At 34.7% G+C, this 27528-nt stretch overlaps 1 protein-coding gene across 1 annotated transcript in view; it reads right to left on the bottom strand.

Annotated features, from left to right (window-relative positions):
* FAP (fibroblast activation protein alpha) overlaps positions 1 to 27272 on the bottom strand; it is a 36936-nt gene extending 9664 nt beyond the window's left edge. Inside the window, exons 1-20 of the mRNA XM_014880896.2 lie at positions 27140 to 27272; positions 26793 to 26877; positions 20744 to 20839; positions 18795 to 18889; positions 18616 to 18690; positions 18374 to 18426; positions 17339 to 17411; positions 16672 to 16792; positions 16016 to 16170; positions 14819 to 14922; positions 14357 to 14492; positions 11460 to 11504; positions 9704 to 9808; positions 9548 to 9618; positions 8918 to 8971; positions 8467 to 8591; positions 7235 to 7282; positions 4339 to 4437; positions 3558 to 3627; positions 2224 to 2418 (exon numbers count right to left, since the gene is read on the bottom strand). Of these exons, the coding sequence (XP_014736382.2) occupies positions 2224 to 2418; positions 3558 to 3627; positions 4339 to 4437; positions 7235 to 7282; positions 8467 to 8591; positions 8918 to 8971; positions 9548 to 9618; positions 9704 to 9808; positions 11460 to 11504; positions 14357 to 14492; positions 14819 to 14922; positions 16016 to 16170; positions 16672 to 16792; positions 17339 to 17411; positions 18374 to 18426; positions 18616 to 18690; positions 18795 to 18889; positions 20744 to 20839; positions 26793 to 26877; positions 27140 to 27145 (1811 nt within the window). The 5' untranslated portion in view covers positions 27146 to 27272. The remainder of the gene's footprint in view (positions 1 to 2223; positions 2419 to 3557; positions 3628 to 4338; positions 4438 to 7234; positions 7283 to 8466; positions 8592 to 8917; positions 8972 to 9547; positions 9619 to 9703; positions 9809 to 11459; positions 11505 to 14356; positions 14493 to 14818; positions 14923 to 16015; positions 16171 to 16671; positions 16793 to 17338; positions 17412 to 18373; positions 18427 to 18615; positions 18691 to 18794; positions 18890 to 20743; positions 20840 to 26792; positions 26878 to 27139) is intronic.
* Positions 27273 to 27528: the final 256 nt, after the last annotated feature.

Below are 27528 nucleotides of genomic sequence, written 5' to 3'. Positions count from 1 at the left end.
TTCACTTTTTTTCACATATCCCACCAATTTGAGCAAACTGACAATCAACATAGCATGCCTGAATTCTGCAAAGCATCAACTATTCAATCAATAGGTGTTGAAAGGGAAGAATTTTTCCTGAAAGAATAAAAAATGCTGAAATTAATACTTTCATCATAATAATTTTTGTTCCAGTGGATGAGGATCATTTTCATTCCTTTAGTGCCAGAGGTGCTGGATTACCATTAACATTCAGACTTCATCGTGCAAGATACTCAACATACTGATGTCACAGTGAGTTAATACTTTGATTTCTCAAAAGGAGATCAGGGATTCCCTGGAGAAATAAACTTTTGTTTTATGTGCCTGAAAAGTAAAGAGCTCTTACGGCTACTTTAATAAAAAATAATAATGAAGGAATCGTCTACTAATGCTCCAAGTAGGTAATAACCTTGAAATGTATAAAAGGTGCAAAACTTATGTTCTCAAGAGTCAAACAGGTCAAAGAGAAACATAAATATTAGATCTCCTACAAACATCCTGCATCAGAGTGTGGAGACTGTATTTTTAAAGATGTATTAGCAATAGCAAAGAAAAGAGGATGAGGCAAAAGACCACAAAAGGTTGATAGTGACTGATAAACACAATAGGTTCAGATACACACCAGGACATATAGTAGCCTTATTTACTAGGATAAGCCCAAGTGATTGATAACACCCAAAATATAGGCTAGTATCTGGGTGGGACAGCGTTAGAAAAGCCAAAATATTATTCAGCTTTGTTATATTACTGTCTTAATCCTGGGAGCTCCACCTACAGTAAAAGCCCTCCAAGAACTTCCCACTGGAGTATAAAGGCTCTCTAAAAATCATGCATCTTAATCCATGTGTTAGATCAGGAAGATGGAATGCACTACATTTAACTGAATAAAAATTTAGTCTAGGTGCTGACAGAAAACTGGGAAGTGTGAAATGTGAGGTCATTTTTTCATGGCCTGTCTCAGCAGATTTTGCAACTGCAGAATGAGTTTAGGTTCCCTCTGATATTCTGCCTGAGTGACTATTCAGAATAATATAGAAGCATTCTTGTGATATTTTGAAGTATGCCACTCCTAAAAGTTTCAAGACAGAAAACAGAATAATAGAATAATAGAAAAACTTGACATGATATACAGCTATTCTGTTTCATTTGTCACTGAAAAGGATAATGGTTCATCTATATTTATAACATTGAGGAGGGAATGAATTATCACAAAGCAGAAAGAGAAAGGAACAGATATCCTCTTCACACATACTTGTAAATACAGGCAGTGCTCTCAAGCAGAGAAAGCTGTGAAAACCTGGGTTGCTACCTCTAATTTCCAGCTAAGATACTCCAGTATCTTAGTCGGGTCAGGAGAAAACAGGGTGTTTACTGGAAACACCTGGAAATCTATCCATACTTTGATGGGCCAAATTCCACACCAAAGTCCAGGCTAAATTCCTGCCTTGCAGTCATCTCTGTGGGGTTCAAACTAACACTTCTTCAAATGCTCACTTTAGCAGTGCTACTGCATCTGTAAAATTAACAAGATAACCTTTCTTTGCAATCCTCAGCTTTCACTTCTTTCCAAAATCTCTGCATAGGGAATCGACTTCCCTTGGAACACTTTTAAGCATTTTCATGCAAAGGAGCACCTGGTGGGGAACACTTATCAGGGAATCTCAGATACCTTCTGTTGTTCTTAACTATCCTACAACAGCACAGAATACAAGTTTGTGACTCATTGACCTATAGAACATTTGTGTCAGATTCAGTTTCAATACAAACTTCTCATTTGACCTTTAGCTAATCAGTGAGGTAAATCCCTATGGATCTCTGGCTAATCTCTATGGTCACTGAGGTAGGCTTGCCCTATAGGACATAACTTCAGAAAAATGGATAATTGGCTTACCTCTCACCACTGACAATTATATTTCTTTAGGCTTAGGACTGAATCCTCTTATGATTCTCTTATGCAATGCAAGTCATGAGGTCCAAATGTAGACTTAGTGGTATATGGATTTAATACACCAGACAAAACCTCATTGAAGTCAAGCAAACGCTAAATATTTTATTTTTACAAGTGTTTTTGTCTTATTCCCTGGAGACCTCAGGTCTTTGGAAGAAAGGCTGGGAATTCAATATTTCTTTCACCTTACTACTTTTTGGTATACATCACACAGGTACAAATACAACAGCTATACAGGGAGATAATCTACTTACTTAACTGCTGAGATTTGGTCCTCAACTTCATAGACTCCAAGTCTTCGATATACTGCATGCAAAATCTTGTCACCTTGATAAGCTGTCCCTCTGCCATCCACCAGAGCAACAATAATTCCCTCTTTGCTTGCAAGATAGGTTATCCAGCTAATGCTAAAGGTTTCCTTTACATTCTGACTGCAAGGTCCTCCATACCTGAGGATGAAAATTTATATATTTTCAACTCATACTTAAAAATTTATAAATGGTTAATGGACACGAATGGTAATAATAATAATAATAGTAAATGGTTATTGGTACTGATACACTTTTCTCCACATGTATTTTGGTGCATGACTGTGGTTCAGAGAGCTCAGCAGACAAACAGTCCCACTATTATTTTCATATAGTTATGAGATTTTGCTATCAAAAATCCATTTTAATCATTTAGGTCTTATTCCTAAGGCTTGAGGGAAGAGCCATCCCTCAAGGATTCAATTCTTTGCTGTCTCCAAATTCCTTAGGTATAACAGCCCTTTTTGGAACTTTTCTGCTCTTCTGCATTTGATTCCCACATGCAGTCAGAAAAGAAAACAAAGCAAAGAAATACAGCTCCTTACACTTTTTGGCTATAATAGACCTTATTTGTTTCAGTAAGGAATATCATGGGCTGTTGGAGCTGTGGGCAGAACACATCCCACATACCTGAGCAATATAGAGACACTCCTCATGAGAATGGTCTAATGCAAATTACACATTTGATCTCAAGGACAGGACTCTTCTACTCTAAACTTCAAACATACCTAGCATTCTTGAACCTTTGGATCATCACTATTTAATAAAAAATAATGTAAAGTTTATTACACCCACTCAGCTCTTCTTTATGCATATTTTTTTTCTTTTTTTCACTACTGCAATTTTTATTGCCTTTTCTGCCTGCAATAAATTATGGCAAATGCTCTTAACAAGCAAGTCCACATGGCTTAGTTTTCTTTTCTTCTTAAAAAATGAAGCAGGCTCTTGTATTTTTTCATATTAGCAAAGCTGAAATCAATACTTTCAGATTGTCACATGATAAACAGGAAGCAGCTACAGAGCAAGGAGTAGCCCACATGATTTTAGCCTTTCTTTTCCTCTGAGACAGTAATCCTTACCATGCTAAGATTAACATTAAAATCCTTATTGATCTCCATTTCTATTCCAGAAATATATTGAAAAACCACAACAAACGAAACAGAAGTAAGTAGTTTTGCTTTTGCTTTATAAAATGTTGCAAATGTCCCAGGTTTTGTTAAATTAGAAAAGTGTGTTTTCTAACAAAACAAAAACATTCAAAGAAAGTAAGAGTTACATACACCTGAATAAGCAGAGGGTACTTCTTGGATCTATCAAACTGTGGAGGTAGAAGCATTTTGTACCACAAAGCTAGAAAAGACAAATTAAAATTAGATTATTAATGGTTGAAACAATTCCTCTAGGCACAATCCAGAGTCTGGTGTAACAGGGTATGAACATGAATCAGCACATAGTACACAGCGCACGAACTGTGAATCACAGAACTGATGCAATTAACTGTTTATATTGAGCTGTTGAAGAACAGCTTCCAAGAAACCCACATTTACTTTAATTTAGCTATGCATTAAATTATTACTGCACAAAAGTCCAGGTTCTTAGTTTTTCCACATACCTAGAAAAGCATAACTGATTTAAGATTATCAGATATTAGTTTTGGGAACTTTACACTGATTTATTACCATGGGATACTGTTGGTAAATCACTACTGGAAAGAACAGCACAAGCAAGTCAATATAATGCGTAACACATAAACAGCAGTTTACATTTCCCATTTTATTACCAACATATTATATTGTTCTTACACAATATTTAAACTCTTTACCAATAGTATTACAGATTTTTAAAAAACTTGCACTGTGAAACAAATGTATTTTAACGACTATTTTGCTGAGAGATACCCTGAAGCATAGACAAATTAACTGTTATTGGACAGGTCTCTTCTTCCCAAGCTGACAGGCTAACAACTTTGTTCTACAGAAAACAATATTTACTATAACAAAATGAAGGTAAAATATTAAAATGGTAAGAATAAAAAGTACGATAAAGATGTGTAAGTCTTACTTATACCATCCACTTCAAATTTATTAATTTCTTCTTTTGGCAGTCTGATCTCTTGCAAAGCAGACTGCAATTCCCAGTTGTCTTCCAATACTCTGAGCTCTAAGTAAAAGAAATGCCTGAATTATTAACTGATTTATTGTTAATTTCTCTTCAGTAATTAAAATTCCTTTACTTTGTGTTATTAGAACAGAACGGAAATCTGTGAATTTTACAAGCAGAGTAATGAAATCCATTCAGACACTTCTAATTGGGCTTGATCACATAACTAAATGAAAGAAAAGCATTGGTATTGCAGTGCACAAACACTCGTTAGATTTTTATAGGATGTACATTTTGCAATGCAAATCATTTCACATGTTGCCTCTGAGTGTTAGAGTCCCGCATGTTAAGAAGAAACAGCTTTCTCCTGCAGATCCCTCGTACCAGTTTTGTAAAATGGGGGAGCTAGAAATGCAAAATTCATGGCACTGTGCAAAACACAGTCCTGTATCTCCTGTATCTCCTCTTTTGCTTATCAGACTAACATGAGTTTAACTTCTGAGACCCTTGGGCAGTGTGGTCGAGCACAGTCATCAGGGAATAGCTTGTTTCTGGGCAATGCAGGAAATTCAGTTTCACAAGGGGCTATGGCAAAGCTTCTCTTAATCACTGTATGATATGCTCCTACACAAAGACACCAGACTTACCATCTCACTGTCCATATTAATGCTCACTTAGTAAACCTTTTTTAATTTTTTTTTCTTTTTTAAATCTAAATAGTACTAACATTTATTGTTTTACTTGCTTTAGACCAAATTTAGTTACATAATTAAAAAAAATAACTGTTTAAAATTTAATTAACTTACAGGACAGACTGCAGAACTGTATGACTCTATGGGGTCTTGTTTATTTATGAGTTTTCCCACGAGTAGTGAGGGATGAAGAATATTGGAAACATAATGGAAATCTGTGACTTTTAGCTTCACTTTCAGAATGAAAGAACCTTTTAAAATTGCAGGAGATTTTTCTTTTTTCCTTTACCTTTCCCTCCTCCTTATTTCTGGAAATGTTCAAAAAAGTACAAGAAGTATTCTTCTCTCAACATATATTGAGCTAGGTAGTGCTTAGGACATGCCAGAAATATAATACTGGAATTTGTTCTTTCAAAGTACTCTTGACAAGTTTTGCAGATTCAAGTGGGTTTTTTTTATGGCTGAAAGATCATCATGCCTTTGGATCCTCATACAAACTCAGCTGAACCCTTTTTCATCCTTCCCCTCAAAACTCCTGAAACTTCCCCATTACCACAACTGAATTGTAGGCATCCTGGAAGGAACTTCCAAATTGATCTATGTCAGTGTAACTGTCTCCTACTAAAAGTCATGGGTAATACAGTTTCAAAATGCTGCCAACTGCAATAAAAATGGGTTTACTAAAAATAGTTTTGCACCACAGAAGAGATTATGAAAGCAAGGAACTGAAGGAAAATTAATTCAAAAAAAGTAATCATGAAGTCAAAGAGAAGCCTGAATTTGTTTTCATTCCTGGGAATAACGGCACAGAAGAGGGAGCCATGATGAAATCAATGGTGAAAATCCATTACAGGAAATTGTTCTCTGCTGCAGAGAGGTTAAGAAACACATAACTGCACTTGGCCCTTAGTTGCATTTCAAGCAATGCATAGTTTGATAAGATAGTAGGGGCCCTTTATATAAAAGGTAACAGTGAATCAGGAAAAACAGAGTTATAACAATGGATTAAATATTAAAAAAAATCCATGCATGCACTGTATTTAAACATTTAAATCCATTTAAACCTTCTGCAAAAGAAATACCAGAACACAGTTTTTATACCATAACTGCAATAGACATGTTAACCTATCTTCCATTTGCAAAAATTTTTAAGTGGTTATAAAATAAGGTGTACCAACTACTGCTGGACACTAAATAATAATGATTAAGTTAATTTAACAATATTGTGGCATTTGTCTTCCTTTTGTTTTTGTGTGTCTTTTGGTCAACACTCAGTTTAACAAGTGAGTTGTCAATGCAGGCTGAACTGTAAGGACCATTACACCTACCAACTCATATCCACTGATTATTGGGGAAGGAAGGGAATGCTAAATCACTGAAGTTTATACAGAACCATGCTAGTTTTCACAACATTCCAGGAACTGAAGGCTTAAAGTTGGAGAAGAACTTTTAGGGAAAAAAACAAGGGACAGAGAGAGAAGATTCACTGCAGAACAATTAATATTTTCATAGTTAGAAAGTTCCTGCTTTGCTTGGTTGCAGTCTTCACTAACAGGCTACTTAAAGAATAAGGGCTCTGAATGTTTCTTGCTAAAGATCACACTTTGTATCAATAATTACACCTTGTCTGAAGCAGCTATTTGAACTGATCATCTGAAAGAGCTTCTGCTCTTCTCTGACGTCCCTACTGATGGCTGAAGTCATTGATCCAAACTCTAATTAGTACAGTACAATAGGTCAAACTTTAAATAGTACACTATTGTCTTTTGTATAAGGTAGCGTTGCCTCATGAAAAAGAAAGTCTTGTGTTCATCCAAATATGAAAAGGAATATTCTGGAAATCACAATAACATTTTCTACAAAATTTGACTCAAAATTTAATAGACAAAGAATTGTCCATGTTTATTTTATCTACAGTCTGTAAACAGGAAAAACAGCAGGATGTTTTAAAAGTGCTGGACTCGGGAATTGAGATAAACGCATCAGTGTGTTCATTCATGTTTGGATTTTATACTGAACAAATCTAGAAAGACACTATTTTAATACTAAACAAGATGAAAGGCTTCTTGATCACAATCCTAAGTATTGTATTAGAAGACCTTGATCTGGATTAGAGATAAAGGAGTATGCCAATTGCTCAGGAATAGGCAGGATACTTGCCGTACCTCTATCACCACGATTCTCAAAAAGAGTAGAAATTGGAATCCCGGGACCTGTTGTAAGAATGATCAAAAGTCAGTTTACAGTTTGAAGCTGGAATTTGATGATGCAGTGTATATTAAATTAACATTGATAACTGACAGGAGCTAAAGAGCTCAAAGTTGATGCACAAATCTGAGTATTTTCAGCTGTAAAACTCACTAGTCCCTGCTGTGTGTACAAAGACATATATACACAGGCATTGCTTAGCAAACATAATAGAAGCAACTTTACATCCACTAATGCTTCCTCCCTAGAGATGAAGTGACATCTAGTTAATACCTGAGATGTGATTACGTAAGGTGAATGCAGAACTAACAACGTGAAACATTCTTCTGAGAACATGTCACATCGTATTTGTGAAGGTGAGTGCCTTTCACATGGTGACGACCTTACTGACTATTTTGTGCAAAAATGATTGAAAGGTGTTGTTATTTCCTACATTTGGTTCTCTGCTCAAGAGAAGTTCTAAGGAACCTTTCAGCTGATCAGTCAGTGCAGAATCACAAGAACAGTAAACTTTATAAGAAGTACACAAAAGGAAAACCTTGGATACTTTTCCTCTTTTTTTTAGATTGTGATGTCACTGTTTTTTGAGTACAGCAGTGGATGAAACCTCAGATCACTGAAATCACCTAATTTATTACAGAAGAGGTGATTTAATACTTGTGTCTTGCATGCAGATTCAATGATCACATATCTTTAACTGAATTTTTCTTAGATCAGTTATTAAAAATATTCTCAGGTGCTAAACAGCCAATATTTTTGGCTGACATAGGTCTTAATATTTTCAGTTGGGAAATACAGTAAACTAGTTTCTCACAGCTAACTTTGATCACATAAGCTGGAAAAGAGTATATGTTTCTAAATCCTGCTCTGGCTGCTGCAAGAAAAAATGGCTCTCATGAGCTGGATTAAAATCTGTTTTGTGACACAAAAGACATTCAAAAATTCGTTTTTTATTCTTCAAATCCCAAGCTTTTTGTTGAAAAAGTAAAAAATCCTGAATATATCTGTATTTACTGAAACATCCTCACAAAATTTTTGAACATGGGAAGTCTCTTTCTGGAAATCTTTCCTGGTTATTGTGAAATTTCTGTGAGTCACACAAAAATTATTTGAGGTAATCAGTATTAACTACAGTGCTATAAATTTCAAAGAAGAACTGATTATATGTTTGCTGCCATGCCATACATACCATAACAGATCAAGGCATAATACTTAGAACGTTCACTGAATCTTGCTGTATAATATTGACATCTCTCTTTTCTTAAATTGCAAGTAATGCATTGTTTTCTCATAGGTTTACTTCCAATGCTGATTCTAAGAGAAAAATCAAATAAAACAATTGTTATTTTGCTAAAATTAACTTTACATGTGTCTGTCTCATATTCTTGAATGCAGGCCCTGTACTATCAGAACAGTTAATTAAAAAACAAATGCTTGGCCTTTTTATCAATTTTCCCCCAAGAGTATATTTAAATGTTAGATGTCACTTCTCCTCAATTGTCAGAATCCGAGGTTAAGATTTAGTTAAAACAGCTTGTGAATTACACATTAAACATCTTGAAACTAAGTTGTTTTATTGACAAATTCAGAGACATCTTCTATTAACCCACTATCATTAAGATAATGTTGATAACACTTACTTGTAAATATTCCTTCTTCCTGGATAGCCTTCAAATTCATTGCTTGAATAGAAACTGCAAATTCATTTATATGTTAATAAATAATCCATAAAGTGATGACCTATGAACGAGCATCAAGATGAAAAGCCGTCTTGGGAGTTAATTTAGACTTTTTGAGATTTCTGCATGCGATGGAAGAGTAGTTAAGCTTATATACCTTTCATCTTAATAAATCTTTGTTCAGACTATGATTAGGTGACACATAAGCCATATAAATAGGAGTTCTGTCTTAATTCTCATGAGCTAATCTCTCCAATTATGTATGCAGTTTCTATCTATACTGTAAGCTGAATGAGAGACCATAAAAAGACATGTAACTGCAAATTGTGTAAGGGTTAGCCACATGATTAAATTAAATGTTTTTAAATAATCCTCTCTAAGATGGGTGATAAAATTAAATAGAAAATTGAGGGCAATTTGCAAAGAATCTTTCATAAGTAAATAATGTTTACAACCCTATGCAGTGCCTTGTTATGGATACTTTCTGATAAAAAACAAATTATACCTAATTATAATCTATTGAGTTAACAAACAGTGTTCAAATGATTAAGCGTTGGTTTTACTGCAACCTTTTTTCTTCATGACACTTACATTGCATCATTTGTTACTCTGAAAATGTATATTGCCTCCCATTCTCCACTTGTAACTTGGATTGCATTCTCCTGTGTAGCGAGACATTTAAGTTACTGAATATTGTAGAATTATTTCAGAACACTAGATCAATGTAGAACACTTTGATTGACTTACCACAGAGCCATTGATGTAATGAATATGCTTATAACCATTTTTGTCACTAAAAATTTTGTAGTATGAATTGCTGTCTGATGTAAAATATGGTGCAGAAACAAAGAACTGAAACAATGGAAGAAAAACAGTAGATGAGACATAAGACTGTCCAAGCTGTTTGGCAGATTATACTACACATACTAAAAGTAACAAGACTATTTAATCAGTTCAAACGGGACAAACTACTTTGAACCAATTTGTACCTGTGATATTCAACCTCCCTGCGATCATGTTACAATTTCTGTCATTTGAGATTTCTTAAACTGTTTCTTCTTAAACACCACAAATGACTTCTCTACTTGTAAGTGAAATAATTTTGTATATTCTGAATGAACTTTCTTTAGTTATTTAAAAACAGAACTTATTTTTTAGAGAAATTATTTTTAACAAATAAAATATTTCTGAATAAAGCTAATGTTCATGAATGGTGCCAGACTGAATCTCCTGTGGACCTCAAAGTTTGGCTGTTTGGATGTTTCACTGAGCAAGCATAGCATCAAAAAAATGGATAACTGAAGTTTCCCAAATTACTTCACTAACTTGAAAGAACAGATTATTCCAGATAAGATAATTCAACTTTTATTTCCTTTCAAACAATCACTTCTTTTACTAAAATTGTCAGTCAGGGTTTAACTACTGCAACTGTAAGTTTTGTTTTCAAAATATGAAGACATAGGAACAACCTGCAAGCACTTCAAACATAGTCAAACATTCCTGAGTGAATATAACTTTTGCATAATATTAACTCAAGCTCAACTAGGACTTGTGACCACAAGTTAAATTCTCCTGGAGAATTCTCTATCTGTGATGCCTAATGCTTGAAAGCCCATAAAGGCAAAAGCTGGGATTTAAGTGTGTGTGCAAATTCTTAAGCTCTAATAAAAATCTGTCATCAGAACCCCAAATGAAGTGTCCAAAAAAAAAAAAAGGTAAAAAAAAGGTAAAAGTAAAATAGCTAATACTTGTAAATAAATGATCTTTGCATTAAAACACCTCTTAAGGGACAGTGCACTGAAAATTGAAGCTCATTGTTAAGTCCACTACAGGATATTGAGGAAGTGTGAGGTTCACACAATTGATTCTGTTAACTTTCCCTGCCTGAAAGTAACTATAAGCAACACTACATATTCACTGTTGGACTATATGACTGCAAATACTGATCTCATGCTCTTAAAATTTCCTCGTGGGTTTGTTTTTACTGCAAGTTTCCAAAGGTGTATGGTTGTCTAGGGTTACTGGGCAGAGAAAACATCTTGAAAACCTTGAAGGCTCCCCCTTAGCTGAAGATGTGCAGCACCTGGCACTAAAACTGTTCTGAGTGGACAGGTTTCATTCTTAAGATACTGTGATAGCCCATTTTATCCCTTGCCCTAGTGTCACCACAGGAATTTTACATCTATTCTTAGGCTCCAGAATGCTGCTAAGGATTACATTTAACTATAAATCTACCTCTTTTCATTACTTTCCTCACTTCATTAATTTCTGTCTCGACCAACTTTCCTGTCTAGTCAGTTGGTCGGGACAGAAATAGGTTTTTAAATTTTAGAAAGCAGGTAGCCAGATACTACGTCTAGCACAGCATTAGAAGTCCCAGTCCTACAGTGCAGTAGTGCTGTATGTCTCAGAAGGATTCTTCATGGTTCAAAGCACTGATGAGAAGATGCAGGAAGCTGCAGCTTTTAACTGAATTAAAATAGAGTGCAACAAGAAAACCTACTCCGCCTGCCCATCCTGTTTGACTCTCTTCTATGTGCTGTTGATTCTGAAAAACAAAAGCAAACGTACACTCTTTAAGAAAATTGAATTTATGGAGATTAAAAATCTTCAAATAAATCAGTAGCTGCCTGTAAAATTTAAAACTCTAAGAATTTTAGAATATATGCTATGAAGATTTAGGGAGTTGGAGGTTGTCTGAGTAAACAATATTGCTGTATTAAGGTAATCACATTAATTAAACTATTGTTTTTAACGGCTGTCATCAGACCTAAATAAAATTTAAAGCAATTACGCAACTTTTTCACTGAAAACAAGAATGAACAACTACTTAATCTCATTAATTTTTTGATAAAAATCCATGTAAAATAATATCAGGAATATTAATACTAAAAGTTTGGTCTAGATTTTCAGCTGGTTTATATTTTCTTTGATACTACTGGGCATCCTGAGATTATGAATATAAATTTGGAAGATCTTAAGTCCTTGTTCTTAGAGCTGATTTGGAAACAGACATACTGAGCATGAATGATGCACCTAATGGTGCTTTTACATTTGTACTTACATTCTGCTTGTAAAGTTTCTAGTGATATACTTAAAAATTCTGCATTCAATCAATGTATTTCTGTTTTTATCTCGCAAATTTTTCTTTGTACTGTTCATTCAATACAGTATTTCTTCACAGTCTGAATTAAATTTAACAAATTTGCTTTCTAAGAAATATGGTTTGTATTTCTTATCCTCAACATAATGCCATTACTGTTAAAAATCACATTTTCCTTCTAATCCCTTCTAATTTAATCCCCACAAAGTGACTTGAGGAAACGTTGCAGGTCCTTGTCCCTTAGAAGACTATTTACTACTTTGCAAAGGATCCACAGACCTATCAATGGAAAAGATGGATTTTATTTCTTTTTAAGGTAACAAAAATGGGATGTAGTGTTTTATATCTGTATCCTAACATTATTTCCCTTTCTTTAAATTAAGACTCAGATCTTGATGACATAGTACATTGGGGATATATTTAAATTCTCTCATTTGAGTAGTCCCAATTTCACAATGACATGCCCACCTTTTTCTCATATGAATAGTTCCACTGCTCAGATTGGTTTCTGTGGTCTAATCACATGAGCAAGAGCTGAAGATGTGAACATTTCTGATGCATCTACACTTTAGGAACATCTTGTAGATTATATTTTGTTATTATTTTCAAATACATAAAACATAGCACGTTTATTGTACATTAGAGACTCAATGCAATCTGAATTCAACAAGAGAATGACTTTTGCCAAAGGAAATGTTCAGAGATATACTTTCTGATGGCAAATAGAGCTAATGCAACAGTCCCATCTGTTCACACTCCTTCGATTGGCCATTTGTGCAAACTTTAATGTGATAAAAGCATTGTATCACTGTATAAATACAGAATTATAGAAACGTCAGTAGTGACTCCATAAATAAGGTTTCATAGAGAAATGCAATTAAACAAGGATCATGAACACTGTCCTGAAAGATGTTAATTGGTCTGGTCTGGTCTGGTTCCAGCAAAGCAATTAAGCACATGCTTAATTTTAAACACATAAACAGATCTACTGAAGTAAATAAAACTGGTTATGTGCTGAAAGTTAAACCAGTGTTAAAGTACTTCAGTGGATTGTGGTAGAATCCTAGAAACCTTATATGTTTTTTTCTTTCATTAAAATATGTATATATGTATATATAGCTTACTTGGAGGCAAGGTAGAGATTCAGTTTAAAGTACCTATAAAGTGGAACAATTACTTAGGAAATATAGCAAACGCTATGTTTAACATGCTTGTTTTTCTAATAAATTACAATATTTCTCGGAAGAATACTACTTCAATGACAATGTTTTTGAAATAACAGGACCTTAAACTCCCCTTAAATTTGCAACAGTTTTCATGTTAAAGAGGAGTAAAAACTATTTTCAGCTTGAAAAGGCTGTGTCAATAAACTCTGAATTTATAATTTATAATTTATAATTTATAATTTGTAATTTATAATTTGCACAGAATGATTTTATAAGTATTCTTGCCTTTTATTTCCTATGAGTTCAAGGTTTCATCTAATGTTAGTTTTACTAGGTGTTCTGTACCATGAACGCTAAGAAAAAGACAAGCCAAAAGCACCAGTACTAAAAGAGAAAAAATGAGATCTCTGTACTAGTTACTGAAATTCACGGTTGTCTCCTTCAGGATCTCTATGATCTGTGTGTACACTCTTCAAGCTTTACAAAGCTCTGTTCTGCTCAGCAGAGCACGGTCTTCTTTCCCAACTGACTAAATCATAGACTGACATACTGAAACCAAATGTAGTTACTGTTGCAATTAGCCTGAAGTTTTCTTTTCAGATCTGATTGTATTTCTGAAAAATTGCCTAGTGTCTAGAACTGTATGATTTGATAAAACTGAAGAATTTCTTCTACTAGAAAACTTGCCTTACTATTAATGTGTATCTTCTTTCAAATAATCTAACATTAATCTAAAAGGACGTGATTTAGTCAGACTTAGTATGGAATTTCAACATGGCATAATAAGATTTTCTTTAAAAAAAGTACAGATCCTATATGGTTCTGCTTTTGAAGATTCTAACATAAGAAGGAAATAAACAACATTACTGAAAGCCTGTCAATAGCATTTTTCTGGTAGTGGTGGTTGTTTTCTTGTTTTGGTTGTTATTTAAGCTTCACAAAGAAAAAATGTGGTGATTTTATTTCCTGGAGTAATTAATATTTTTCATTCCTCTTCCAGCAATTAAACTACTGAAAAAGGTATCACTACTAGTAAAAGATTATTGTGATAAAACACTAAAATATAATTATGGCAGGGATGAACACATGCTAATTTTACTAATTTTAGATTTATATTTCCAACTTCATTACCTCTGGACAGTCCCAAGTATTTGAATGCTCTTTGAAGTCACAAATAGCTAACACTGAAAAATTCTGTATTCTCTTCAGCCACTGCAAACAGATTCGAGTATCTGTTACCCAAGTCAGCCAAGTAAAATAGTGATCACTAAAATAGAAAAAAAATAAAGGAAGAAAGGGCAGTTATTAAACAACAGGAGTATATAAACATCACTACAGATTGCATCCCCCATACTGCTCTCTGAAAAACAACAGCAAAGCTTCCACTGTTTTAAGATACTTTTTATCCTTTGTAACAATATATTACATGGACAGCCAAAATAAAAATACTCTTCTAGTTAGCTTCTGATCCTTCTAGGAGTTTAATATGGCAGTACACTGTTAGAAAAAGTACAACTCAGAAGTTCAAGCATTTAAAACAAATAGACAAAACCATTTTTTAAGCAAGAAAAGACATATTTGAGGGCACACTACCTGGATGCTATGATTGCAGGAGCTGGCACCTCCTTAGGACCATATGCTTCAGAGTTAATAGTGTCTACAATAAACACTTTAACAGTAGGATTTTTAGCTCCAGCCTTCAAAGAAAATGTTTTCGGTTATTAAAACCAGGCTCTGAATAATTCAAATTGAGGAAAATTAAAGTACTTTTTGCAGGAAAGTAGACAGGTTACAAAATATGAATTCAGTTGAGTATAATAGAGCAAATGGTATAAGATTTCAGAGTGACACTGCAGCAGTAGTACATACTTAATTTTGTATCATTTCATACATGAAGAAAACCTTTTAAACATTTGAGTTTAGTGCCTTTCTCTACAGAAAATGTGCTTGGTGAGAACCATTTTTCTGTTTGCAGTGTGGGTCTTTGCAGCACACATTACACTGACTTCAGCATAAAACTCATATAAAAAATAAAGTTTATTCACATGATTGCAAGTGCTGTTTGACATCCCAGCTGGGAAATGGTTGCTTAAAGTGATTTCGTGGTTGCTTCTTCACCGCATATGTTATCAGTTTTTTAATTCTTCTCCATGTGTGGTCTAAACCATCCAGTTTTAATTTAGAACTGTGACCCAGCTGACAGGTGAGCAAATTCTTAAGATACATTAACATGATCCCTTGCAATCATACGAACATGATAAGAGTCAGGAGAGCTCTCTAATACATGCTGATGAAATGCCAACCCAAAACCTTCTTACCTTAGATCTGCCACTTGAAAGCAATTAAAATCCAAAGCCCCTTGAGATCAAAAAGAACTATGAAGTGTGCAAATAAAGTGAAGCTGCCATAGCCTTTTTTTTCAAAAATAAAAAATAATTTAGTCTCATAATTTATTTACTATAATGAAGAATAACAACTGCATAGTTTACACATTAGAATAAGTAAACTGAATTGAAAAATATTAAGGCTTGACTATCAAGTGTGCACTTTTGCACATGCTTTTTACCTAAATGAGTAATTCCACTTATTTCACTGATATTATATTTAAATTATATTTAAATTTTGTATGTACCTACAGCTTTTCAGAACTTAGACCAAGCTTGTTTTCTTTCATTTAAGTCACAATGGATTTAACCATGGTAGTACTTAGGGAATTAAGCACAGTTAATTTTCTCATTTTTATAACTCATTTCTCAACAGAAATGAAGTAAAAAGAATGATAAAACATACCTTAGGGTATGGGATAGTTATTTTTCTAGGATACTGGTCCTCACCAAAATATGAATATTCGATAACTGGTATGTCAGAATCATTAAATTGTACATATGCTAAATATCTTCCACTTGGAGACCACCACAGTGCATATTTTGTTGCTAGCATCTCCTCTGAGGAAATAAAAAAGAGGTTATAACTGTAATCTGTCTTCCAATCTATTTTAGTACTCTAGTCAGCCATCTAGACACATAAAGACAGTTACACTAAATAAATAACATCAAACATCTCAAAACATGCACACAGATCCCACTTAACTCACTTGGGATTTTCCTGTGTGCAAGTTTTTTTAAAATTTCTTTGGATGCACTAAAGTGTCAAATTTGCACTGAAATTAAAACTTTAAATCTTAATTCCCAGCCTCTGCCTTTTCATCAGAAGGAAGAGAACTTTGTGGAGTTCTGATACAGTTTCATTAACAAAGACTCAGGATTTTGGTTATGCTTTATGAATACAAAATTTATACATGGTGCAGCAAATACAGTATGGAAAAGAAGTAATCCTTAGGGCTTAAAAAAAGGAGTATCTCACATATATTTTTAAATGGATTGTGAAAACTGGAACCAATCTAAACAAAGCATTTATCATGTTGTTGCCCTTCAAGATTTACTTACCTTCATAGACCCAGTCAGGAATCCCATTAAATATTTCATTCTGTTTTCCATCACTAGTTATTTTAATTGGTGCCTCTCTGGGACTTTGTTTCAAATAGATATTATTCTGATATACATATACCTAAAGACAAAAAGGGTTTTTTTAAGAGTACAGGCAATAACAGGATTAGAGAAAGATCTTCTGCAGTCACAACTCAATAGTCATTACACTAGCAAGACCTAATGAATACAAAATGGGAAGTGGTACACTAATAGCCCTTGCAAATTCTGCTAGAGTTGGTACCTCAGCAAAAAAAATATACATTACAGGCCAAATTCTATGTTCAGTAAAAATTTTAGAACAGGTTTTAAATATTATATCTTTAAATCTCCATTTTAAATTCATGTGTTACTCAGCATCAAAGGGAAACCAATTGGTTTTCAGGCCTTGAAACTGCATTTAATCTTATATAAAATTATTTGGGTCAATTCTGGATAGAGACTGGTGAGAAAACTGAAACGCATAATGTACCTCAGAACATGGATTATTTTTCTATTGAGACAGACAGTAAAATCTGAACAAGTTAGAACTGTTTTCTTTGTCATTATTGCTCATAACCAAAGGGAGATAAATGTCTTTTAGCCATACAAAGCAAACTCATTCTAGCACTTAATTATCTTTACTAACCAATTTGTGTCCAACGGGTGACCAGGATATATACTGAATTTTATGTGGAAGCTGATTTTCTGTTACAAAACCACTAAAAAAAGGAAAGAAGTTGAGATGGCTTTTTGTGCACAGTGCAAATGGATCATTATACTGTACATTAATAAAAAAGTCACAAAGTTATTTTCTAATTGCTTATTGTTTCTCGAGCAATGCACAATTAAGGCAGGCAGAGGCATGCAGTTAACACGTTGTGCACCAGTGCTGGCAAAGGCTTAAACTTGCTCCTTTGAAAACCTATCCAACAGCCTGAGGAACCAGCCATATCTCTTTCCAAATGCTGCACAAGCACCTACAGTCATTTGCTGTAGCTGCAGTCTGCATCACAGTCTCAGCAGGTTATTGGGAAATGTGAACTCAGCATACACGGAGGCAGGTGTGACAGCAGCACGTCCAGCCCTTGTTGAGGATCCTGTACCTCTCTACTCACATTAGTCTGCAGCAACTTCTTCCTGTCACCTTGAGCCAACAGTTTCCCAAGAACGGTGCAGCTCAGTACAGCCCCTGTTGCTCAGAACTAAGAAGAATTTGGTCACACTGCTACTTACAGCATGAAAAGATAACTGCAGAGGCAGATGGCCTCCCTTGGATTTGGGTGGAAAGGGGAGTGGTTTGGGCAATCTTGGGAAAGAGACCAAATACCATGGGAGAAGCTCTGGACTTTTGAGGAATGCAGGATGAGCGTTACAAGAGTTTTAGGAAAGCTGAAGATTAGATCAGTGATAAAAATAATGAATTAGTAGAAGGAGATGGAGACAAAAGAGAATATTGAGCAGTGAAAGTTTTAGGATATGAAATAGAAATCAATCCAGATGAAAAAAAGTATGATTTTTCCTAGAGAACATTTTTTTTCTCAAGCAACCAAGTAACCTGACAGATTTAGGCAAAAGCAAAGCAAGTTGGTAGTCACATTACTACAGCTTTGAAGTGAATGCTTGCAAGCACATCACTACAGTGTATTCACCACAGCTCTCTGTAAGAAATACCAGGCCTTACCCATTTATGAGATCATAAATGTGATATGATGCTGTATAAGAGTATCTCCACAGCTGCATGAATGAAGCAAGAGAGTATTATTAGCCTTGAAAAAGATAATCTAATTACAAATAATCAGCTCCTCTTCACAGCCTACCCCTTTCTCAAGAAAGCACCAAGAAATATTTATCTATGGTAAACACAATCAACAAAATACTAAATAAAATTAAACATTACATTAAGAGTTATATTAAAATAATTACCTTTGAATAATTGCTTTCCAGAGCTATGAAATATTGGTCTGATGACATCACGTAATTTGAAGCATTAACTTGTTTCTGAAAAATTAAGAAGATTAGATTCTAGTCTCACTTGCTTCTAAATTGTAACTTGAAATACAAATGCACTTTTCTGCCTTTTTATTAATTAAAAAAGTACATACCATTGTGCTGTTTGTCATGATGGTGGTTGCGTAATTAATTTCAACATTGTAAAGAATAATATCATCTTCTGCAGACTGATGGAGATATTCATTATCTTTATAAACAAGATAAAATGTCTGTTACCTTCACAAAAGATACTACAGAACAAATCTGTTTATCAACGGATTCACACCTATTTCAAAGAATAGGTTTTAAGCAAATATCTTTTGGCATCTACATTAAAAATGTTTTTCTTCTAATGATGCTGAGGTAGAGTTATGAAGAAACTGTTTTCAGGGTTCTTGAGTACATTCTTGAGATTATACACTGCACAGAGGATCAACTATTTAACTTTACAATTAAATGCCAGATTTTATTCTCATCAATGTCTGATTAAGAATGCCAGTGACAGACTCATTAGAAAGTCAGTATCAAAATGAAAATTTTTAAAAGAAAAATATCTTTGTTTATCATTTTACCCGAACATTCTCATTTGTATATTCTGCAGATAATAGCAGTACCATGCAACTGACACTGCATGACTCTGCCCTTACTCACACAAGTCCTACAAAATGAGGGTGAGTGGGCTTCACTGAAAATGGAATTTAACCCTGCCGGTGCTCAAGATCTGAGATATAGTTTGGTAGAGGATGAAGACCAGAATTTTAGTTTCAGACTATTATTTTCACTGCTAAAAACAGAGAAGGAATTGCATATTTGGTGTAGCTAGAAAACAAGATTAAAAATTGAAAAGCAGCCTGAAACATTGTGAAGATGTTCATTTTTAGGAAATTAGATCACCCTTGGATCTTCTGAGCACTCTTGTGTGATTTGTGTAACAGTATTTGTTTTTAAAATCACCCTTAGGATGAGATATATAATTTTAACTCCTTGTTTCAGAAGAGATGTAGACATATGGAATGCTGTAGGCATGCCTATCTATGGAATCTATGGCATGACTTTTGTGCGAGTTTTGTGACTGTTAAAAGGAAAGATAAGTCTAAGTGAGAAAGCTATAAAGAGAGAAGAAGAATATTAGGTTTAGGTGATATGCTGCCTACATTCTTCAGACATTCAGACAGAATTCTGACAAACAGAGATCTAATTTTTAAATCATACAAGTGGCATCAACATACTTCAAACTGTTAATTGTAAAATTGAACCACTGCAAGCAATGCCATATAAGGCTTTACTTCATTTCTAAAATGGTGGGGTAAAACTAGCTTGGTGAGACTTCACGTTAAAGGGCACAATGCTTCTTGCTACTGGCAGAGAACAGTGCTTGAGGCAGCACAGAGATGGGAGTAGTATGTGTGCTAGAATGTAATCCAGGCTTGCTCCAGTCTGCCTGGACTGTGCAATTCAGTGACAAGAGCAGCACTTCAGCCACACAAAGACACGTTTATATCAGCAGCAATTAACTTCATGTCTCCACCTTAATGAACTTAGAAATTCAACTTTATCTTCTATGCAATATCCTGGAACTCAGGAATTTCAGCAGTGTCAGCACTTCCTTAAATGAAATAAGAACAGCTGGCCTCATTGCAGAGCCAGGTACTACTGAAAACAAAGAACAGGGCCTGTAAGACAGACTACCTCAATCACTACAAGTGAAAAAGTGCTGTGAAAAGGAGATTGCTTAAGGAATGACTGACACATTGACAAATTTCTTTCACTTGCTGCAATGAATATGACAGTAAAAGAAATAAAACACTGAAACCCTCTGTAAAATTATAGTTTATATTGACTCAGACATGTCTGTTGAAACATCAAATACCTGGATTTTCTAGAATGACTGACAGAACAGTAAATTTCAACCGTAAGTTTTGACTAACACATTGTTTAATTTCATAGTTAGCATTCATTCAAAGTAAAACTGGAAGGAAAATCCTTTTCTCAGTCTGTGCAAATCACTATTGAAATACATATTAGAAAGGCTTATCTATGTTTGAGAAAAGGTTTTACTTACCTGACACCCAATATGGAAAAAATGTTTTATATTGGAAATTTCCATTCAAATAATCCTCCAATGTAAGAGCTCTGGGGCCATCATCTGTGTTGACAACTAAGAATAAGAAAAAAAGTTTCTGTTAATGAAAAGAGGCAAAAAAAATATTACTCCAGAGTTTTCTTTCTTCTGTATTTAGTGCCATGGAACAGTGAGGATACCATAGTACTGGAGATATGGAAAGGGTAGATGCAGCAGAAAGGAAAGTTCTCTGTTACTGTTCTGATAAGGTTTTCTTTAGCCTCTGAAAGACCCATCTTTGGGAATTAACTAGACAAACTAATTTATTTCAACCATTTATTCACTCAGACACATTTACCTGAAGCCCTTGTGAGTCCAAATAGCCTTTTCCACACAAATGACAAATTTGTTTGGTGTTTTGTTTTTGGTTTTTTTTTTAAGCATGGGTTTAATGAACTTGTAGAGGCAACTATTTTAATCAAGACCTTCATACGTTCAGCAAATGGTCAAACAACAGGATGTGCCTACAAATCCTTACTTCCAAATTTTGTACATGCCTCATTAATCATTCTTAGAAGATGACTTGCAAAATAATCACCATCCACATATATTTCTTAGTAGTCACATGAAAAACATTGATGAAGAAATGCAGGTAAAAATAATGCTGAAAAGCGATGAATGAGTGAACCTAAACTTGAACTTTTTATTTAATGCTGCAAAAGAAAATTTACAATGATTCTTGAAAGACAGGTACTCAAATATTTGATTTCTAAGCAGGTCAGATGAGTGTATTAAGATAATGCAAGAATTAGAGGCTGGTTTTCTGGCTCTTGTCTGGCTATATTTTTCCCCAAGACTAAAAAACTTAAGATAGAGCAGATTTTAAAAGAAAATTCAAGATCAATTGGATAAGAAGAGGATTATGCTGTGCAGTTCCTGTGTAGACCCTATGCAATTCACAAGAATGAGAGTAATCAAAATATTTAATTCTCAAAAGACACTTGAACTTTTCTGATAAAGGCCAATTTTTAAAGTTCAACAGCACAATAACAGCAGCTTTCAGGTCTAGGCATTCTGGACACTATCTTCCTCCTTTAAAATCAAAGGGATTTCTGCCAGGGTTTTCAGAGGTAGCAGAGATATCACACTGCAGATTAGTAGATCTTTGCCACTTCCCCTGTTTGTTCCTTCAGAGCTCTCAGATGACAGTCGGATAATCAAGATGACTCGTTGCTCTCAGGTTTCATATCATGCTCCATCACTTGCTCATTAGTTGCCCTCTCTGCTAAGATCACACTGACTTCCTGGGAAATGTTTCTTCATATTGTCTGCTATGGTACTTTGCAATGATAATACATATTTTCTTCTGCTAAGTGACTATTACTTACTGTGGAATACACATGTCAGGTTGACTGTTGACATAAGCCTTGTCTGCACTAATGCAGAAGAAATCTGTCACACAGAATAAAACTGAATGCCAATCCAGAGGCAAAAACCTGTCTGCATAAACTCTGAGCTAGCAATATGTCCAGAAAATATCCCAAGAAGTTCAATAAGAAGTTAATTCCTCTTGATAATACTATGACTGCATATTAAAAATCTTTGATACACTAGTGAAAAACATAGAAAATGGCAGACTTTAAAAAAATGGCACAGAAGATAATTCCAAAGAATCCATTTCTAGTTATGTTGAATGATGATTACTTATCACTATCTCTCAGTTAAAATTCTCTCAGTGAATAAGCTTATTAGCAAAAGAAATCAAGATCTATTACCAAGGTTGTTTCTATAGAAAGCTTAAAATTTGCAGTCCTTTCTGATACCTTAATCTGGTAAAATTACCTGGTTCCATCTCTCATCTCTCATAAGAGACAAGCAATATCACAAACTTCTTATCTCTGGTCGAATTTTCACAACTCTAATTTAAACATTCCCCGTGTAGCTATTTCACCCTTACATACTTAATATTCCGTGAGGATTTATTATGACTATTGATTTTGTGTGCCCACTAAGATCGGAATTTGAAATACGCAACTAAGATTGGAATTTCTACCACCGTACTGCAAAAAAATTGAACACAACCATTTCTCACTTGAGTACTTAAAATTTTGAATGCTTGTTTTTAGGTAACAGAAGATAGCAGCAGCACCTTCAATAGCTTCCCACAATTGTTGCTGATTCTTTCTTCTGTAACTAGAGACTTGTTCAGTAACAGTATCCGAAATCTCTGCTCACAAACCAGACACTAACATGAAAATTACTTTATGTATCTTCAGCACACTATAGAGCGCTGAAATATTAATTTGGATGGCTCTTGGTAGGCTTGGCAAATTCTTTCATTGTGGTTTGTTCCTCTGTGAAATAATAAGGATGAAAAAAACGCCCAGGGATGAAAAGGAAGAAAACAGCAGAGCCAACCACAGAAATGAAAGCTTACCAAATTTCAGCTTTGCTCACTTCCCTTCACCACCCCACTGCCTCAGTTTTAATCCTTTGTGGTCCATTTCCACATTTACAGGGTGCAATCCTGCATTTCTCTGTGCACTGATTTGGTTATTTTGCTTCACAGTGTAACTTGCTTTATATATTCAATGATCATAATTACTCACTCACGCATTTGAGTGTATTGGACTTGCATGTATAATTGTAGTGATAAAAGTCTGTAAACATCTAATAATTATCACTGGCTTTATACAGATAACTTCTTTGCCTTTCAGTTCACTGTCATGAGAGAACATTAAAACACAGCAAAACTTGCAGTTACATTAAACTCAGATTATTCACATCATTCCATCATTTTGAAATTCTGTTTGTATTACCAGGATTATTCAATTTCAAAGACTGGATACGGGTAAACCAACACAACCCTTTATATTTCAAAGCTCTCCTGGCTTATGGCTTATTCCACATGTTCTAATGTGCATCCTTATAAATTGTGTCAAGTCTTGCCAAATTAAAGCAAGCATACATAATAATCAGAAAGTATTGTTGTTTCTGTATATGGTATTTTTTATATGTAGTTCTACATATGTGTATTTTATATGTATTTAACACATATGTATTTTAATAAGCATTTTATTTAGCATCCACTGCTAAACATCAAGTAAAGGACATGCCAAAGGAGAACTGGTTAGCATGGTATTATTGTCTGCTTCTGGACTGGAATTTCCATTCTCATCTCTGTGGGCTGATGCTGAATAGCTGAAGCACAGGCTCCTCCAATATGAGGAAACACAAAACTCAGTTTAGCACCATAAATAGATTCCAACCCTCATGCTCCAGAATTTTGGTCACACTCAGCATGAACTCACATCAACTGAACCTGCTTTTCTACTTTTGGATTTGGCTGAGGTATTGCAGAGAACACTATCTCTTCCTAAGAAACTGGCTGCTCAGCCATGAAAGCCCTGTGACAGAGAAACAGGGATTGGGACTCAGACCTAGGCCAAGAGTACACAGGGAACAGAAACTGCGACAGACACGACTTTGGATAATCACTAAAAATAGCAGAAGAGATTAATTTGAAGCCTAAGCAATACATACAGTTAATTGTAATTCTGCCTGTGGTCCCACTATCGCTTTTCAACTGCAGACAGGTATTTTCCTCCTTGTTTATACTGCAGAAGAACGGGACTAGGTACACCACTGCACAAGTGAAAAGCTCCTTTCTGAACTGTCTGGAGTTGTGGTATCATAGCTGGGTAATCACTGCAGGTATATCCCACCACACATTCCTAATTCAAAGATGTGTCAAAAAAGGTCAGTGGTTTCTTTGGCATGCATGCCATTTGCTACACAGAGATTGCCACCTTGCTCTTCTGAGCTCCACAGAAACTGTCTAATAAATGCAAGTATTTGCCTGTTAATAGCCTCTCAAAAAAAAAATTTTTCAGTTAACTTTTGAGAATTTTTGACATTTTTATACACTTGCATGTGTAAATCAAAACCATCTATCAGATTTTGAGAAGTCTGAAGAACATGAAATGACTAGAAACTTAGCAGACAAAACCAGAACTAACTGCTCTTTCCATTTTCCTTTGCAGATTACTTAAGTAGAAATGTATTTGGTCTGTGTCTATACATTTCTCATATATAATTAATTGTCTTCCTAGATTGCCACATCCTTTCAGTCGAGCACTGGTAAAGCCGGAATGTACAAACAACATTCCAGCTGTGTAGCCACTTCCTGTCTGTCTTCAGCTTGCAAAATTTGTAACTGCAAAATTAATTTACATTTCTTCATTTACAACTGATCAGCAGATTACTTAGAATTTTAAAAAGTTAAGGCATTTACAGTTAACTGCAGGTAACTGCAGCACTTGCAGCTCCACCTGAGAATAAGAAGGCATAATCTGACACATCCAACATAACTGTGTGTTGGACATAACAGTGTTCTTCAATTGTCTAAAATGCTCCTCTGAAAGCATTCAATGAAGTAAGATCATTTCTTTATCACCCTACTGGATCTAAATATGATGTTTGGTATGACTGGTTATCGACTCACTATTCCAATAGAGATGACAAGAGTTCTTCATAATTGCTGAGGTACTGAAGAGGCCAGTGAGCTGTATGTGAAACTGGAGAGGGGAAAAAACCACATTCACTTTCCCCCACAGTACCTTCCATCATCTTTTTCAACTTCTTCAGGCTGCCAAACTGATCCTTGGTCTCCAACCTCTTTGTTTCCTCACTATTATTTTTAAAAATTAAATACCATAAAAATATTCTGCTATCCCTGTCATAAAATGCAGATCTGATGGGAGTAAGTCTGACTTCATACCATGCATTTACCTCATAGCAAAATCTGATTTTAACACGCTTAGCTAGACAAAAAATCTGGCACCCCACTATTGACAGTAGAAGTCACACCGGTCATTCTGAGGTGGTTTCTCTTCCAGCACTGCATAATATATATGCATTATCTATATCTCTATCTATAGATATATATATATATAATTGATATATATCTATCCTCATATTAAAATGCTGCATAACAGAATCATCCCTAACTGCTTCAGAAACCTTCAACCCTTCTTTCAACAAACCATGATAAACATTAGTCACAGAAATATCAGATTTGAAAGAGATTTCACCTTTCACAAAACCTATTTTAACCCATATTAACTGCAAGACGTAACTTTCACAAGACTTAAGCAGTTGGTTGATTTTATAACATTTAGTTGTAAACACAAAATTGTTTCTCCATCTCAGTCCCCCTAGTCACACACTAAAACAAGAATAATAATAGAAAAAATGTCCTTTAAATAGATATTGTTATCAGAATATAAGCCTTTTATTAATATTTTAGTTATTACAGACACATCCAAATAATCTGCTATAGTGATAGGGTCATGTAAATACTTGTATTGCCCTTACTAACTTGTCATATAAAACAATTACCCATCAAGTCAGTGCCACTCATGTTCAAAATTTCAAAACTCATTTCAAGCTTCACCAGGGGAACCAGCAGACCACACTGGGTTGATTTACCTACAGCTGGAGTAATAATACTAGAGCAAATGATCCATCCCTATTTTGTACAATGCTGACTTTAATTTTCAAATGCAAGATTGAATATACTCACAAATAATTCATCATACCCCATCTACAAAAAAATATGTTTAACTTGTAATTGGATACAGAACTTCTGTAATTATTACACAAGCATTTCAAACTAAATGCAAATTCACCAAGCTAAAGAAAATTACTAACAGTTTGGGAAAGTCTCCTAACTTCCAATACAGAAAAATAATATGAGAAGATCTGAGGGTTATTTTTGCAGCTGTGACTAAGAACATTATATATCATGCACAGTGAAGTTAATTCAGGTGCTTTTCACTTCAAGGAGTTCCTTGTTTCAACATCTGCTGGCATTTCAATTCTACCTTCAGGTTATTTCAGCTGTCATTACGTTTCTGTAAAGTGATAAAGCCATAACAATTCTGACATGATAATCCTAAACACAATTTGATAAACTTTTGTGAACTTTAGAAGCCACAACAGCCAAAGATACTGCATTTTACACTACATTAGATTAGAAATACCTTACCTCTTGATGGAAGCAGTATAATACACATAAGTAATAAGGAAAGCAAAAGGCATATAACCACGCCAAATATGATTTTTAGCCGGGTCTGCAGAACAGAAACAAACAATAATTACATTTTTAGTATTGCCCGAAGTTTGCTTCCATGGCTGGTAAATAATGAAATCCTCCTTCTCTCTAACTGCTGTAATCCGTCCAAGCAACAAGCAAAAAACGTCCCTGCAGTACATGAAAAGACTTCCCTTTCCTTCTTCTTTAAAGCAAATATTTTCACATCAGAGCCTGGCCTTGTGCAGCTTAAAACAAAGGATGTAAATGCTACCAAAAATTGAATTCAGGAGTATACAGACCTTCATTTTTCTGTCGTATTCTAAAAGAATGTAAATTCTCTCTTCTGGGTGTTGGTCAGTAGATCTAGGAGAGGAGTTTGAAAAGGCAGTGTCTGTTTTCACAGTTGGAGGCCAAACCTCTGGCAGACTTTTTTTTTCCTACATACTTTTGGAAACTGTGCCAAATTTCAAAGACTTTCCATAAAATTGAAACCACACTTTTGGGGAAGTTCTTGGACCAGAAACGGACAGTGGGAGGCTATCGGGGTGATGATTATGTACTTCCCATCCATGTGAGCTGTAACCAACATCTGCTTACACTAACTTGAGGTTTTATGACTCATCAGATACTTGACATGCACTGTTTTGCTCTGAAAAGTATCTACTGTGTTTTTTGGCAAGCCCTGCCT

This window comes from Sturnus vulgaris, chromosome 7 (assembly GCF_052056855.1).
Source record: "Sturnus vulgaris isolate bStuVul1 chromosome 7, bStuVul1.hap1, whole genome shotgun sequence".
Classification (NCBI taxonomy): domain Eukaryota; kingdom Metazoa; phylum Chordata; class Aves; order Passeriformes; family Sturnidae; genus Sturnus; species Sturnus vulgaris.
This window is presented reverse-complemented; position numbering and strand designations above follow the sequence as displayed.